This window comes from Seriola aureovittata, chromosome 15 (genome assembly GCF_021018895.1).
Source record: "Seriola aureovittata isolate HTS-2021-v1 ecotype China chromosome 15, ASM2101889v1, whole genome shotgun sequence".
In the NCBI taxonomy this organism is placed as follows: domain Eukaryota; kingdom Metazoa; phylum Chordata; class Actinopteri; order Carangiformes; family Carangidae; genus Seriola; species Seriola aureovittata.
The window spans coordinates 8,126,937-8,140,988 of record NC_079378.1 but is presented as its reverse complement, the minus strand read 5'-3'; the positions used below and the strand labels follow the sequence as shown (position 1 = coordinate 8,140,988).

General features: G+C 40.5%; 2 protein-coding genes across 2 annotated transcripts; one reads left to right on the top strand and one right to left on the bottom strand.

Moving 5' to 3' along the window:
• The first annotated feature begins 2,581 nt into the window (after nt 1–2,581).
• On the top strand, nt 2,582–8,433 carry LOC130182777 (calpain-1 catalytic subunit-like). The gene is made up of 21 exons (XM_056397921.1): nt 2,582–2,617; nt 2,707–2,968; nt 3,150–3,237; nt 3,326–3,441; nt 3,543–3,676; nt 3,806–3,998; nt 4,091–4,165; nt 4,314–4,399; nt 4,570–4,641; nt 4,777–4,934; nt 5,066–5,223; nt 5,345–5,356; nt 5,496–5,698; nt 6,037–6,172; nt 6,311–6,376; nt 6,477–6,534; nt 6,637–6,692; nt 6,847–6,915; nt 7,234–7,312; nt 7,405–7,518; nt 7,819–8,433. The coding sequence occupies exons 2-21, from the start codon at nt 2,729–2,731 to the stop codon at nt 7,968–7,970; spliced, it is 2,265 nt and encodes a 754-aa protein (XP_056253896.1). The 5' UTR covers nt 2,582–2,617; nt 2,707–2,728; the 3' UTR covers nt 7,971–8,433.
• Nucleotides 8,434–8,524: 91 nt separating this feature from the next.
• On the bottom strand, nt 8,525–13,256 carry nsrp1 (nuclear speckle splicing regulatory protein 1). Its single transcript, XM_056398085.1, has 7 exons — nt 13,169–13,256; nt 11,621–11,711; nt 11,426–11,482; nt 11,164–11,292; nt 10,783–10,990; nt 10,336–10,438; nt 8,525–10,238 (listed from the first exon to the last, which is right to left on the bottom strand). Exons 1-7 carry the CDS (start codon nt 13,186–13,188, stop codon nt 9,425–9,427), a joined length of 1,422 nt encoding a protein of 473 aa, XP_056254060.1. The 5' UTR covers nt 13,189–13,256; the 3' UTR covers nt 8,525–9,424.
• Between the last annotated feature and the right edge of the window lie 796 nt (nt 13,257–14,052).

Genomic DNA, 14,052 nt, shown 5'->3' with positions numbered 1-14,052 from the left:
GCATCGCAAAGACCGTTAGTATTAGTAATGTTTTTTAATGAATTTGTTCACAGGGCTATTTGGGTTGTATGTTTTTTCAGCTGTAGCATTGATGGATTATTGAACTGTGCACAGGTCCGGGGGCCTGAGAGGTCAGGAGGTCAAGACACAAAATGACCACAGAGATGCAAAAAGGCCAAACACAGATGTAAAATAGCCACAGAAAGAGACACAAAATGACAAAAAGAGATGCAAAAACACCAAAAACTCCTATTGTTTCTCTTTCAGTCTGGGGGCTCCTGTATAGCAGGAGTGGGGGGCCTTTTACCCCTTATATCTTTATTGTGTCCGTGTGTGTGTTTTATTTCATCTTGAAGCCCAGTCCTGTGCTACGTGTCTCAATGCATCATCTTTCGTTCATCAATTCATCATCTCATGGATGGTTTGATTCTTGCTTCTAAAAGCTAAACTGGGAGTGAGGTAATATTTTTTTTTTTTAAAGATATGTATGTGTGTGACAGTTCTCAGGAGAAAATCCTCCCAGCGGCAACTGTCACTAAGCTCACCATCATAGAATACAGCAAACATAAATTCTCCAAATACTTGTAAAATCACAGTCAAGCTCATCAACAACTTTCCCAAACCTCAGCACAAGCAGTTATTATTGACTGACATTAACATGCTATGTGCTTTCAATAGATTTTACAGCTTCCTTATTTCACAACCAAAGACAAACATTTAGAATAAACCTGGGTGTAGACTTACCCATCAGCTGATGCATCATACTGTGGTATGTATATATATATATATAAATATATATATTATGTATGTTATAGTGGACTTTGTTGAGTTGGAGTTGCTAATATTGTCACATCAACAACTTTTCTTGTTGAGTTATTTCTCTCTAGAAACAGCATCTTTCAGTGTTGGATTTTCTGAGAGCTATGCATGGATTTACATTATACATTACACACAGTTCAAACACACACACACACACACACACACACACACACACAAACACACCTGCAGTCAAACAGTCTCCAATTCACTGCAAGCCAAGAGAGAATGGGGAAATGAACGGATGACTGAATGAATAAAAATCTTATTTTCATGTTATAATCAGAAGGTGCTGATTTTATAGTCACACAAAAGCTACTAATGCATAATCACCATACACAGTATATCACCCTCAATGCCAACTATCATGTCATAGCAAAGAAAAATCCTGCACACTTTGTAACTTGCAATGATAAACATATAAAACATCAGGCCAAATGAAGGTCAGATGCTGAAACGTCATAAATTAATTTATAGTTGCAAGTTAGAAATCGTGCGGGATTTGTTTACTACTTTGGATCCATTCATTCCGCTCCTACACACCTGTCTCATGAAGTGTTCTTCACAGCCACACACTTAAGATCAGAGCACTGTTAGCAGATTAACAGATCACGGGGTCATTTAACAAAATCTCAAATATTCTTTAATTCAGTCATTCATTCCTTTTTCTTTCTTGTTGGTTATCATGTGCGTGACAGTTTTTTTTGCCAGAGGCGAATCTCACTAATCCCACCATCATCGTACAGAGCAGCAATTCTCTGAATACTTGTAAAATCACCTTTTACAGACAAGTTGCTCCAGGGGTTTTACAAACGGTGAAATCTTACAGACATAAATATGACTGTTTATTTTAATTCAATTTTACAACATCTTCAATTTTACGACGAAACACCATAAAACCATAAACTCCAGATGTGGAACAACTTTAATCTGATGTCAAAGCTCAACATTGTCACTTTTAATATCTGGAAACTCTCCACAGCTTCCACACAGGAGTTTCCTCCTTGTCAGTTTCAAAATAAAAAGTAAAATGAGACGGGGAGACACTTTTACACGTCTCAACTTGTTCCTAAAGTTTTTCCTCTGCATTCTGTTGGTTTATAAAAGATTGTTTTTGTTTTTCTCAATTACAGCTAATCCTTCATTTCATTTATTTATTTGTTTTTACACATTGAGCGGTTTAACTTTAAAAGCCTAAACAATTTAGTTATGTTCACTTAAATGTCCATGAAACATGACAAAACTCATTCATTCAAGTTGATGCATTTAGAGCAGAAGAAAAACAGGAAGTATTCATTTACATTTAAGGTTGAAGATAGATTTCATTGTTATTTATTTTGTAATAATTAGCTAAATGAAATTGCATCCCTTCAGTGCAATAGTGAACACAATAAGAGATCTATAGAACAGTAACAACTACAAAGACAGTAAAATGATGTCAGTTATGTGAAATAATGTGGATTTCAATGTCAGTAGTCCCCTCTGGTTATTGTCCAAATGTCAACATGCTACTTTTTGTTTTTTGCCCTTGAGCAAAAAAAAAAAAAAAAAAAAAAAATTGCTTGCATATCTAACAGGCCTGACATGACAGGAGGAGGTGGAGATTTATACCAGAAAACCTGTTTTCTTATAAAAAACTATAAAACTCTCTCAGCACCTCATCATCACGTTTTCTACTCTTCAGTCTTACGTAACGCAGTGTGAATATAAGTCAGGGCCAGTCTGCTGCACAGAGCAGACTTGGCCACTCCAAGTGAATCCTCTTGCAAGGAAACAGCAGCTGTTTGCAGCAGTCTCACAGGTAACGATCCTCACTCACCTCTGAGGAACACTTCGCATTCTAGTTTACTTTGAGAAATCTCTTATTTTGTCTTTCTCCTTGTGTCTCAGAGTCTCCCTGTATCTCGTCAACATGCCTGAGTCTGGAACCTGCACCTCTATCATCAACCTGCGTTACCAGGATGGCAGCGAGGGGAGCCCCTCCAACCCCGCCAAGTACAAGAACCAAGACTATGCTCAGCTGAAGGATAACAGCCTCCGCAGAGGGAGGCTGTTTGTGGACAGCACCTTCCCACCTGGCACCCGTTCTCTGGGAGACCTGCCTAATCTGGCCAGCTGGCAGGAGGAAGAAGTGGAGTGGCTTCGTCCAGCTGTAAAAAACTTTTAAATATGTTCTTTCATCTTCATGTAAATCTAATCTTAACAGATCATATACACGATATCAGTGCAGTAGAGGAATATACTTTTTACATTCTTAAGACCGCATTTTCCCTTATGTATATGTGTTTATGCTCATCTGAATTTGCTTTATTTCCTCTTGTCGTCTTGTCCAGGACATCTTGAAAAGGCAGAACAATAGCGATGAGCCGACTTTCTGCATGAAGGGCGCCTCACGCTTTGACTTTGGTCAAGGCAATATTGGTGAGCAAGGAGTTCTGTTGTGTTGGTGAAAATGTGAAGTATCTGTGGCAGTGCTTGAGAAAAGTATATGTTTTCACGCCTTCACCAGGTAACTGCTGGTTTTTGGCTGCTATCTCCGCACTGACGATCCAAAAACACCTGATGGCGCAGGTGGTGCCCATGGACCAGTCCTTCAAAAACTACGCAGGAATATTTCACTTCAGGGTAAAGATTTAATGATTGCGTGCAGATATGATACTTTCACAATACATCTGCTTAGTGCATTGTGGTCATCAACAAACTCTTTCCTGCTCTTTCTGCGTCAGTTCTGGAGGTTCGGCAAGTGGGTGGATGTTGTCATTGACGACCACCTGCCAACGTACAACAACCAGTTGCTGTCTGTGCACTGCAATGGAGGAAATGAGTTCTGGGTTCCTCTGCTGGAGAAGGCATATGCCAAGTATGTAACCAACTAATTCACCTGAATGTAAAACAGTTTAGAAGGTCAGAGTTGTGGCACAAACACCAGAATCGAGACTTCAAAATATTAGATTATAAACATCTTCTTTTTTTTTTCTGTCTCCTGCAGAGTGTGTGGCACATACGCAGACATGAACGCTGGCCTGCCATCAGAGGCCTGCAAGGACTTCACTGGAGGCGTGAACATGACTTACGAACTTGGGGACGCCCACACAACCGGCCATGATGAGCAGCTGTGGCTCCAGCTGAGCAGAGCCACTGGGTGCAAGTCCATGGTTTGCTGCGGCACTGCCCCAAAAGGGGTAAGAACCAAATTCATAGAAGAAAAATAAATGAATAAATAAATAAATAAATGAAGCTAATTTGGGTGATTTAACGGTTTTGTTTGTTTCAGGGTAGGCTGGTGAACACTGTAGCCCACACTGGATTGGTGGATGCCCATGCCTACTCCGTCACAGCTGTCACTGAGGTAAAGTGTGGAGCGGCTGAAGTGCACGTGTTCATGTTTTGCAGCCGAGATGTTGTCAGTATTAATTTGCTCTCGCCTGGATACAGGAGCATTAGGAGCATTGCAAAGTTTTCTCACTTCATTTGTCAATTCATCATTTCATCTTCAGGTGGAGTATTACGGCTCCAAAGTGCAGCTGGTGCGAGTCATGAACCCTTGGGGCAAAACAGAGTGGAACGGGAAGTGGAGTGACAAGTAAATACATCAATCACACATCCATCCATATGTGCATAATATAGCAACGCAAAAACAAACTCACAACTCAAGACTAGTTATATTTCTGTGAAGAACAATAACCAAGAATGAATCTGTTCAGTTTCAATGTGTCAAATTCTGTCATTAATTTCTTTTCCTCTTGTGCTCAGGTCAGATATGTGGAACAGAGTGAGACAGGAGGATCGAGAGAAGTGCTTTGATCGTGACGATGGAGAGTTCTGGTAAATTACATATCACTAATCGTAGTAAATTACACAGGATCCTTTTTAAACTGAGGATGAAATTTGACCGACTACAAACCGTATAATGGGTCTTTGTCTCTTGTTCCTCTCACTGTGCTCAACTGTGTCTCTCAGGATGGAGTTGGAGGACTTCTGTCACTATTTCAACATGGTGTCCATCTGCTGCGAGAACCCCAACTTTCTCGATGGTGACCTCACCTGCCAGTGGAAATGCATGATCTATGATGGCAGCTGGGTGGCAGGGAGAACTGCAGGTGGCAGCTTGTCTAACTGTGAGTCCAGTTCATTCTTTTACCTTTACCTACAACCACAAGGACAAGATGTCTGTTGTGTCTTTTTACCTTTTAAAAAACCCAGCACACTGACTCTCAAAGTGTAATCTGCATGTTTCCATTTCCTGCAGCTACCTTTGCAACAAATCCTCAGTATCGCATCCAGGTGACAATCATCAACAAGCAGGAGAAAGAGGACAAAAACATCCTGCTTTCTCTGATGCAGAAACCTCAGCAGGAGAATCGCAAGGAGAGACAGTCTCACCCGATTGGAGTTACCATCTTCAAGGTCTGCATTCGGAAATTTCGTGCATTACATATGAGATAATGATGAAATAATACAAAAATATATTTTTTACTGATTTGAAAACAGTATAATGACATTCTTCTTTCTATTTCACACCCAACAGGTTCCATCAGGGGTAAGCACAAAGAAGAACAAACACCACTCTCTGCAGCTGTGCACACAAAACAAATTCCACATTTAAATAACTTGAATAAAGCAATTTGATACTGAGGAAACATTTTCATTCCAATAAACAAGGTTCACTGTACTTCCAGACCCGACAGGGACGCCTGGGATCCTCCTTCTTCAACAGAAACAATCCTTTGAAATCAAGGCAGCTGTACACCTATCAGAGGGATCTGATTGAGCTGCACAGTCTGGAGCCTGGGGAGTATGTGATCATCCCCTCCACCATGAAGCCCTACATGTCTGGAGAGTTTGTTCTCAGCGTCTTCACCAAGTCTGAGGCGAAGATCAGGTAAAGACTTGACCCAGTGGAGGCTTTTATTCCAAAACAAGGATTATTGATTCGAATATCTGACCCATGCTCTGCCGTAACGACTGATACCATGTAACGCTGCACTGTCAAAATGGATCAGGGTCATGTCCTTGATATATTTTTGGGGGACTTTGGGGGTTTTAGCAAGCTGGGACTTACAAACATCAAAAATAGAAATTGCTCAGTGCATCAGTGTTGAATTCACCAGCATTCAAACCTCCATCAGACTAATATGAGCATTTTTAATCAATTTTGGATTCAGGGCAAATTAAAAATAACTGTTGTGTGAGTTTTAACACACTCCTCTCTGCATCCAGCCCCCATGATGGACATGATGATGAGGATGAAGATCATGATCATGATCATGATCATGATCATGATCATGATCATGATCATGATCATGATCATGATCATGATGATGACCATGAAGAGGAGAAACTGGTTCTCCCCAAGGTATGAAACAAAAGACTGTAGCGCATAATGTCACTGTGAGTTTGAGAGCGTAATAGTTGTGAGCCAGTCTTGACGTCTGGTCCATGAACTCATCAACCTCAGAGCAACGTTAGTGATGACCGGACGTTTTTCTTTAAGATCCCCACAGACGGAGACGGTGACCAGGACTCCACCCGCACCCTGTTCAACCGCTACGCTGATCAGGTGTGGTCATTTCCCCCCGTCTCCCTCCGCTCGTCCTTTTCCTCTTTCTCTGACATCAGTCGATCGGTGTTGTTGATGTGTTGTCTGTCTCTGTTGTCAGAACGGCGAGCTCAGTGCCAGACAGCTGCAGAAGCTCCTCAATGACAACTTCCCTCACGGTGAGTTGCTCTAATCAACATCTCCTTTCATTTGTTGTGAATCAGGATTCAGTCGAGTTACTTTGGGGATTTGACTTTTTCCCATTTTTCTCCCTTTTGCAGGAACCCGGTACGGCTTCGGTCTGGATACCTGCAGGAGCATGAGCGCCATGGTGGATGTATCCTTAAATACATAAGTGTTTTTGCTGTACATCTTAAGTTACCAATCACCCCCCTCCGTTATCATGCCAGAGAGTCAGAAATGAGACTGTGATCAGGAGTGAAATTGTTTTTCACCTGCTGGTGATGTGACTTCCTTAACGTGCACCGTAGACCGACCAAAGGATGAGCACGAGCTTCACTGAATTCTCTGTTCTCTGGAAGAAGATTCACGATTACAAGGTAATTCAGCCAATGTGGCCATGATAAAAAATAATAATTTATTATTTTGTGTATTTTATATTTGTAGTGGTGTATTGTGACTAGAAATGTTTTTTTGTTTTATGTTATCTGCCTTGGGACTAAGGATGTAAATCAGCCTTTTAGCTTCAATCTGGCATGTTTACATTGTGTATTTTGTAATGATGTTCCTTATCATGTATTGTCCCTATCAAATAAACAAACAAACAAACAAACAAACAAACAAACACATAAATAAAAAACAACATACACCTAAACTGCTCTCAGTTTCTAAATGTAGGTTCATCTTTTATTTGGCAGAAAATCTTCCATCGCGCTGACTTGAATCAGAGTGGATCCCTGTCTGACTATGAGCTCCAGAGGGCAATTGAGGCTGCAGGTAACAGCTGCAAGTTTTTTTTATCAGTGCATTTAAACTTAATCACACCTCAACGCCAATAGAAGAAGAATCATAACTTGTTTCTGCACCAGGGATGAATGTGAACGATGGCATGGTGAGGCTGATGATGTTCCGCTACTCGGGCGTCTCCTCCACCTCCCTGGAGAACTTCATTGTTCTCATGTTGCGCCTGGAAAAGACATCAAGTGAGTGACATGGCAACCCTCAATGACATCACTTAAAAAAAAAAAAAACACACACACACACACACACAAGCTTGAGAAATTGGACTTTTATTTGTTCAGACTGAAGAGGTCAGTGCGGCTAAAGAACTGAATCCAAGAAAATTGTGTCAGAGCAATTCCACATACACATCATCAGTGATGGATGTGAACAGTACAGCACAGGATTAAAGCTTCTAGAGTGTTTCTACATTTCGAAATGTGTGTTTAAGCTTGTGTTGCATTAAAAATATCTGATATCTTGTGGTTTGTTTTCTTTTACAGGTATTTTCAAGAACAAGTCATCCAATGGAGTGATCCACCTGACCTGGGACGAGGCAAGTTTATCTCCTCTTAATACCACTTATGCATGTTTTTCAAGATATCCAACATTCACAAAGATAACATATGGCAGAAATATTCATATCATCTACTGATTTAAAAGTAGCAATACTACAATATTAAAATACAAATACAATACAAGTAAAGTTGGTCATGGTGTCGCTGTTTTTTTTAGTTAACTGTTGGGTAGTTTTATCATATATTAACAATGCATCATATTTTATGACCACTTCATATTTTGTGTAAAAATGTTTAAAACTGTAGAAGGTAAAGCAGTGTAGTGTGCAGCCCATTCTCAGCAGAAATCAATCAGTCATTAAAATCATTAAAGATACTAATATTTCTACAAACTACCTTTCCTTTTGTTTCAGTGGTCCAACATCTCCCTGTACAACTAGAACAAACCCAACACAGAGGCACAAGAGACACACTGAAGATTCCCGCAATCCAACATTACTTATATTGGAATTCATGTCTCTCCTGCACAAAACCTGTAAAGCTGTAACAACGTTTCTGTGATCACATGATCCGTGTGAAATAAACGTCGTTACCTTCCGAGTTATGAGTTGAAATGGTCGTACTTGAACACATTTTAGCATCAAACCGCGCACGACTGCCGAACAAACAGGAAGCAACAGAACAAAGAAACTCTGGAACGAGAAATGATTTTAATAACTCATCACTGACTACAAGAGAAAGATACAAAACCTCAACAAAAGTGAATAAACACCACAACACAACATTTCCTATATACTGTATACTCTCATTCCTGTATGTGATGATACATGACACTCTCTGATCAAACTCGTATTTACAAGTCGTCAACATTATTTCACAAAAATAAATCCATAATCCATTCATTCAAGTCCAAAAAAAATGTATGTATCAGCCAGGTCTCTCCCTCTCTCTCTCTGGTCACCAAAGGACAAGGTTGGCAAGATTCAGTGTTTTTCTAATTGTCATCAAATCCCATGAAAAGCCTAAAACCAACAATGAATTAATTCCACTAATGAGAACTGTCCGTGTAGTAAAAGCCTAATATTGTTAATTCTTCTGTGCCACACCTCTGTTGTTGCCCATGGCTTTTAAAAAAAAAAAAAAAAAAACACACATCGATGAGCTACACTGTTGCACCGGGTGACACCTTCTTTTATTACAATGAACATGGCCACAGTAGCTGATCTGGAGTCAGTTTCACATACACTGTTCTACTTGCTGTAAATACTAATGTGTATTAATCCACGGATGAAAGTATAATCTCCAGCACATGCAATATTTACTTCTGTTTGCTAAAAAACTACAGTGTCCAGCTGTTGTAGGAAATTTATTGAGCCTTGAAAAGAAAATCAAGAAGGGGAGTAGGGGAATCTGAAAGTTTTGACAGAGAAGAAAAAAAGGAAGAAATAAATCTTTTTTTCTTTCTTTTTTAAATGGGATTGTTGGAGAAAAAAAAAAAGAAAATTATGAAATAAGATTAGCTTTATCCTCTTAATCTGAGATGGAGGTTGTGTGCAGTACAGAGATGTTTGCGTGGCGTGTTGGAGCGCTCTCAGTCCTCCTCCTTCTCGATGTAGCTCTTGCAGGCCGAGCGTGCCATCTGTCTGGCCATGTACCTCTCTCTCGCCGAGCTCACAGTCTGATCCGTGCTGCGCTTTGCAAACTTGTTCCCCTTCTCCTCCGTTTCCTCTTTCTCTTCGCCGTCTTCTTTTTGCTTTCCCGGCGCTCCGGCTTCTTCCTTCTTCTCCGGGTCTTTTTCTTCCATCTTCACTGCCTTCTCCTTCTCCGGCTCCTTCCTTCTCTCCTTCTCTTCTTCCCGATCTTTGTCCTTCCGCTCGTCTTCACCTGGATTCCTCCTCTTCTCTCTTTCCCCGTTCTTCTCCCTCTCTCTTTCTTTAGGGCTCCTCTCCCGCTTCCCATGTCTGTTTTCCCTCTCTGTATCCCCCCTGCCTCTACCTCTGTCATCTTCCCTGCCTCGGTCTCTGTCTCTATCTTTCCTTCTATCCCTGTCGTCTCTTCTTCCTCCATGTCTGTCATCCCTTTCCCTTTCCTTTTCCCTTGTCCTGTTTCTGTCCCTATCTCTGTCCTTCCCTCTGTCTCTGTCTAGATCTCTGTGACTCTTCCTATGTCTGTCTCTCTCCCTCGCTCTTTCCTTCTCCTTCTCTTCTCCGCTCCCTGATGAAGGCGACCTCTGTCTGTACTGGCGTTTTGAGTGTGAGGAGCCTGCCCCAGGCTTGCTGAACCCAGACTTCTGCTCGTGCCCCTCCTCGCTGTCGCTGCATGAACTTGGGATAATGTCATGGGACGTAGGTGAGGGAACAGGTGAAGTCCTCTCTGTGTCTTTTGCAGCCTTTGAGGTTTGAGTTCTGCGGGAGTAGGAACAGAGAGATACACTTAAAGGCTCGGAATACTTTTTAAAAATATGTGTGTGCTTGTTGTGATTATTGAGGAGCCATGACTGACTTGTTTGCTGAGCGATCTGGTATCGCCTCCTCTCCTACAGTCTGATTCAGCAGGTGTCGGTAGAAGCCGCTCAGGTCTTTTTGTTTCTTCACATCCAAAGCAGCTAAACAAAACAAACATAATTCAAACCAATCATTTACATTGTTTTACATAAAGTGACCTATTTCCACAACGTCTTCAAATCTCTCTCTTCAAGTCTTACATTGTGTGCCCTCAGGGAAGAAACACTCTTGAACTTTTCCTGCTTTCAATAAAATATTTGAAAGACAACAAGGCTATTTTCAGACTGGCAGGACAAATTGTTTGTACAATATCCAGAAGCAAATCAAATTTAAGCTGCATTCATATGCTGTTTGAAACGTCTGGAGTTCAAAGTCTCACCGGGTCAATTACAACACAATCTTATCTGCCAGCAGCCTAAAAATAGTTGTAAAGTATCAGTCTAACCTTCCATCTCTGCCTCTCTCCTCTCTCTCTCCTGCTCTTCCTTCTGCTCCTGCAGTTTTTGCTTGTAGGCGGAGGTAACGTAAGCTTCTTTGTCCGCGAATTTCTCTCCCTCCGCCTCTCTTTCCTTCTGGATCTTCCTCTCTTCCCTTCGTTCTTGCTCTTTCTTTCGGTCCTCCACTGCTTTCATTAACTGGTGGATATACTTCGGCTGTTACAAAGAGAAACAGACAAAGAAAGAAATAAAGTAAATGCTCACATTTAGCTTTTTCTTCACCAGTTGATGTCAGAACTCGTTATCAGCTAAATATTCTGGCCACTGCAAAGTGTTCAGGGACAGTCTTTCTAACCATTACATCACTCTGAAATATCAGTGATGATTACCCTTTTGTCAGCGCCTCCCAGAACTTTTTTGTTGCTCTCAATTCTCTGTTTTTGAATGTCATCATACACAGCATCATAGTCATATACAGTGCTGTCCTCTTCCAGGGCCTTGTGCATCTCCAAACGTGTCTGTAGACAGAGACAGGAAGACAAAAACCAGAGAAATGTAAATCACAGAGGAATGACTGTACTGTGACTGTGTAGGAGTTTATAGCATTGAGTGGACTCAAGTTGCATAAATCTGTGTAATTCTTCCTCTCACCTGCTTCATCATCTTCTTTTTGATTGCTTCTCTCTGCAGACTCTCCCCAACTGACGTCTGAGGAATAAAACACATCAGAAGTCTGCTGCAATACCAACTGTTACCTTGATACATTTGTTTCCTGAATCACATGCAGTGATTGGCGAATGATGAATGATGTTGCCCTGCTTATAACAAATGCACAAGTTTACCCACCTCATCGTCGGAGTCATCCCCGAACACTGAGGGTCTCTGCAGGGCTGCTGTCTTTAACGCTCCTTTCTTCTGTGACAAGATCAGCCCGTACCTGTAGACAGTGAGGAGACAAGGCTTCTTAAACCCTGTCCTACAAAAGCCATTTTCATATGTTTTTCACTTGTACAGGTTTCACAAGTCGTACCTCATTAAGAAAAGTGGTACCCACAACTGGGACAAATGCGAAGGCTTAGACACCAAAACTAAACCAGCAGTGTGAAAAAAAAAAAACAGTAAATGACGTTTAAGTGGAGAGTTTATTTTGATGATGACTATCCTGTTAGTGAGGATTAGAGATTTGCCTCTAGTATTTAGAAACCAACATCCCCATGTCTTTTAAATGCTGCCATTAGCGTAAAAAAGACAACACCAGAGTACTATACATTCTATATACAGTATGTCAGCAACACAAGTTACATTAGGATACATTTATCCGACTATATTAATGTATTTATTATTTTATGCATTCATGCACATTCCCTCAAAAGGCTGGTGCTCTGCTGATCCCAGGTCTGTTGGCGCTCTGTTATCCGCCTGCAGCCAAATAATGGCTGAAGCTACAGTGGGAGATTCAGATGAGACAAGCATCTGCAGCAGGAAATGCCTGGTTGATGAGAGAGGTCAGAGGAGCTGACATTAAGGCTACAGTAACTCAGATAACCACAGCCTATTAGAGTATTGTTGCTGTGTCCTTTTATGGCTACAGTTTACCATCCTCTAATGGCTTCTTAAACCATAATCTGATTCTAGTAGAGCACACTGAGGATGTGGTAGAACAGGAGACAGGACAGCATGAATGTGCAGCTGACAAATCTGCAGAAATTATTTGATGCAATCATGTCAACGTGGAGCAGAATCTCAAAGGAATGTTTCCTAAATCCGAAGGAATCCATACCACAGAGAAGTGAGGCTGTATTTGGAGCAAAGGGAGGCTCTAGATAGTAGTGTTGCTCCTAATAAAGTGCGCGGTGAGTGTATACCTCTTCCATTTTCCAGTTGCATGACATGGCTTTAACGGACGTTAACTTCTCTTCAAGAAGGATGACTTTTTGCAAACATGAAATCAAGCGCACTTTTCATAGAGCAATACGTACAGAAAATGTCTAAAACTTGGAGAAATCAACCAGACCAACTGAATTTTGAATGAGTAACGTTACCTACTACTAGGTTTTTTATTATATCTCCATAAATTATGTCATTTGCAAGGCGGACATCGAAAAGAAATGTAGGTGGTGAAATTAAGAAGTTGATAAATATATGAAAAGAAAGAAAATCTGAAGAATTACATTTAAATACAGCTGACCCTCTAGCATATCGATAACTAGCTGCAGGAGTAGCAATGCTCCTGATATTTATTTTATAAATAACCTTGAGGGGTAACACCTCGACAGCTACAGCAGATTCAGTTCTTTATCATATCTATAACTAAAACTGCAACCAAGAGAAACAGTTGTTTATTATTGATCACACATACTTTGCCATAATCGCGTTAGCATGTTTGCTACTTACTGCTTTGTAGGGACCGCCATCTTGCTCCACTGACTGTGACGTAGCGCGGCAGATTCGACACAACATTTTTAGTAAGTTCATATATGACAAGTCCTGCTATGTTCAATTTCAGCAGCCACGTGAATAAAGCTGCCACACACATGATTCATTTACATATAATCACACATTTGATCTCGGCAGTTATATTTCAGTCTGCTGCGAATGTGCGGACTTTCATTGACAGATAGCAGCCACTGATCATGATGAATGTCATGTGATTTATCATTGATTTGAGGAATATTGGGTGTTAGAAATGAAGAAAATACCGTAATATAAAAACATTTAATCACAGGTCTCTATGTCAAATGTAAGAATGTTATAATGGTAGAGGTATTCTTTTTTTATATGGTTATGCTTACCACTAGATGGCGACATGCTACAAAATGTAACTGATGAGTATCTTGCAAACATTTCACTGAATATTAAAATGATAAAAACCTTCATATACAGTCTGTGCACGCAAATAACAGAATTATGACTCCATGTATCACTCGGGTCTGCACACAGAGAAAACTTTCATGATTACAACCAGAGAAGTAAGTTTCTCCAGGTCCAATTTAAAAAAATATATGATAATTCTATGATAAACACATTTTTTGTTTGATTCAAATATTTTTGCTTTTTTAGTTGTCTTATAAGACTGTCTAATATGAATCACGAGTACAGGCCTGATAAGTTAAAAGTACACAGCATTTCAAAATTTAAATTAAAAAAGTTACAGTAAAGTACTGAAACTATAATAGGCCTTTGTAATATAATTAACATATTTCCTATCCTTGTGATCATCCTGTTAAGTTCACCTCCAGGATTTCTGCAGTGTATCAACACAAAGAACAGAAACCAAG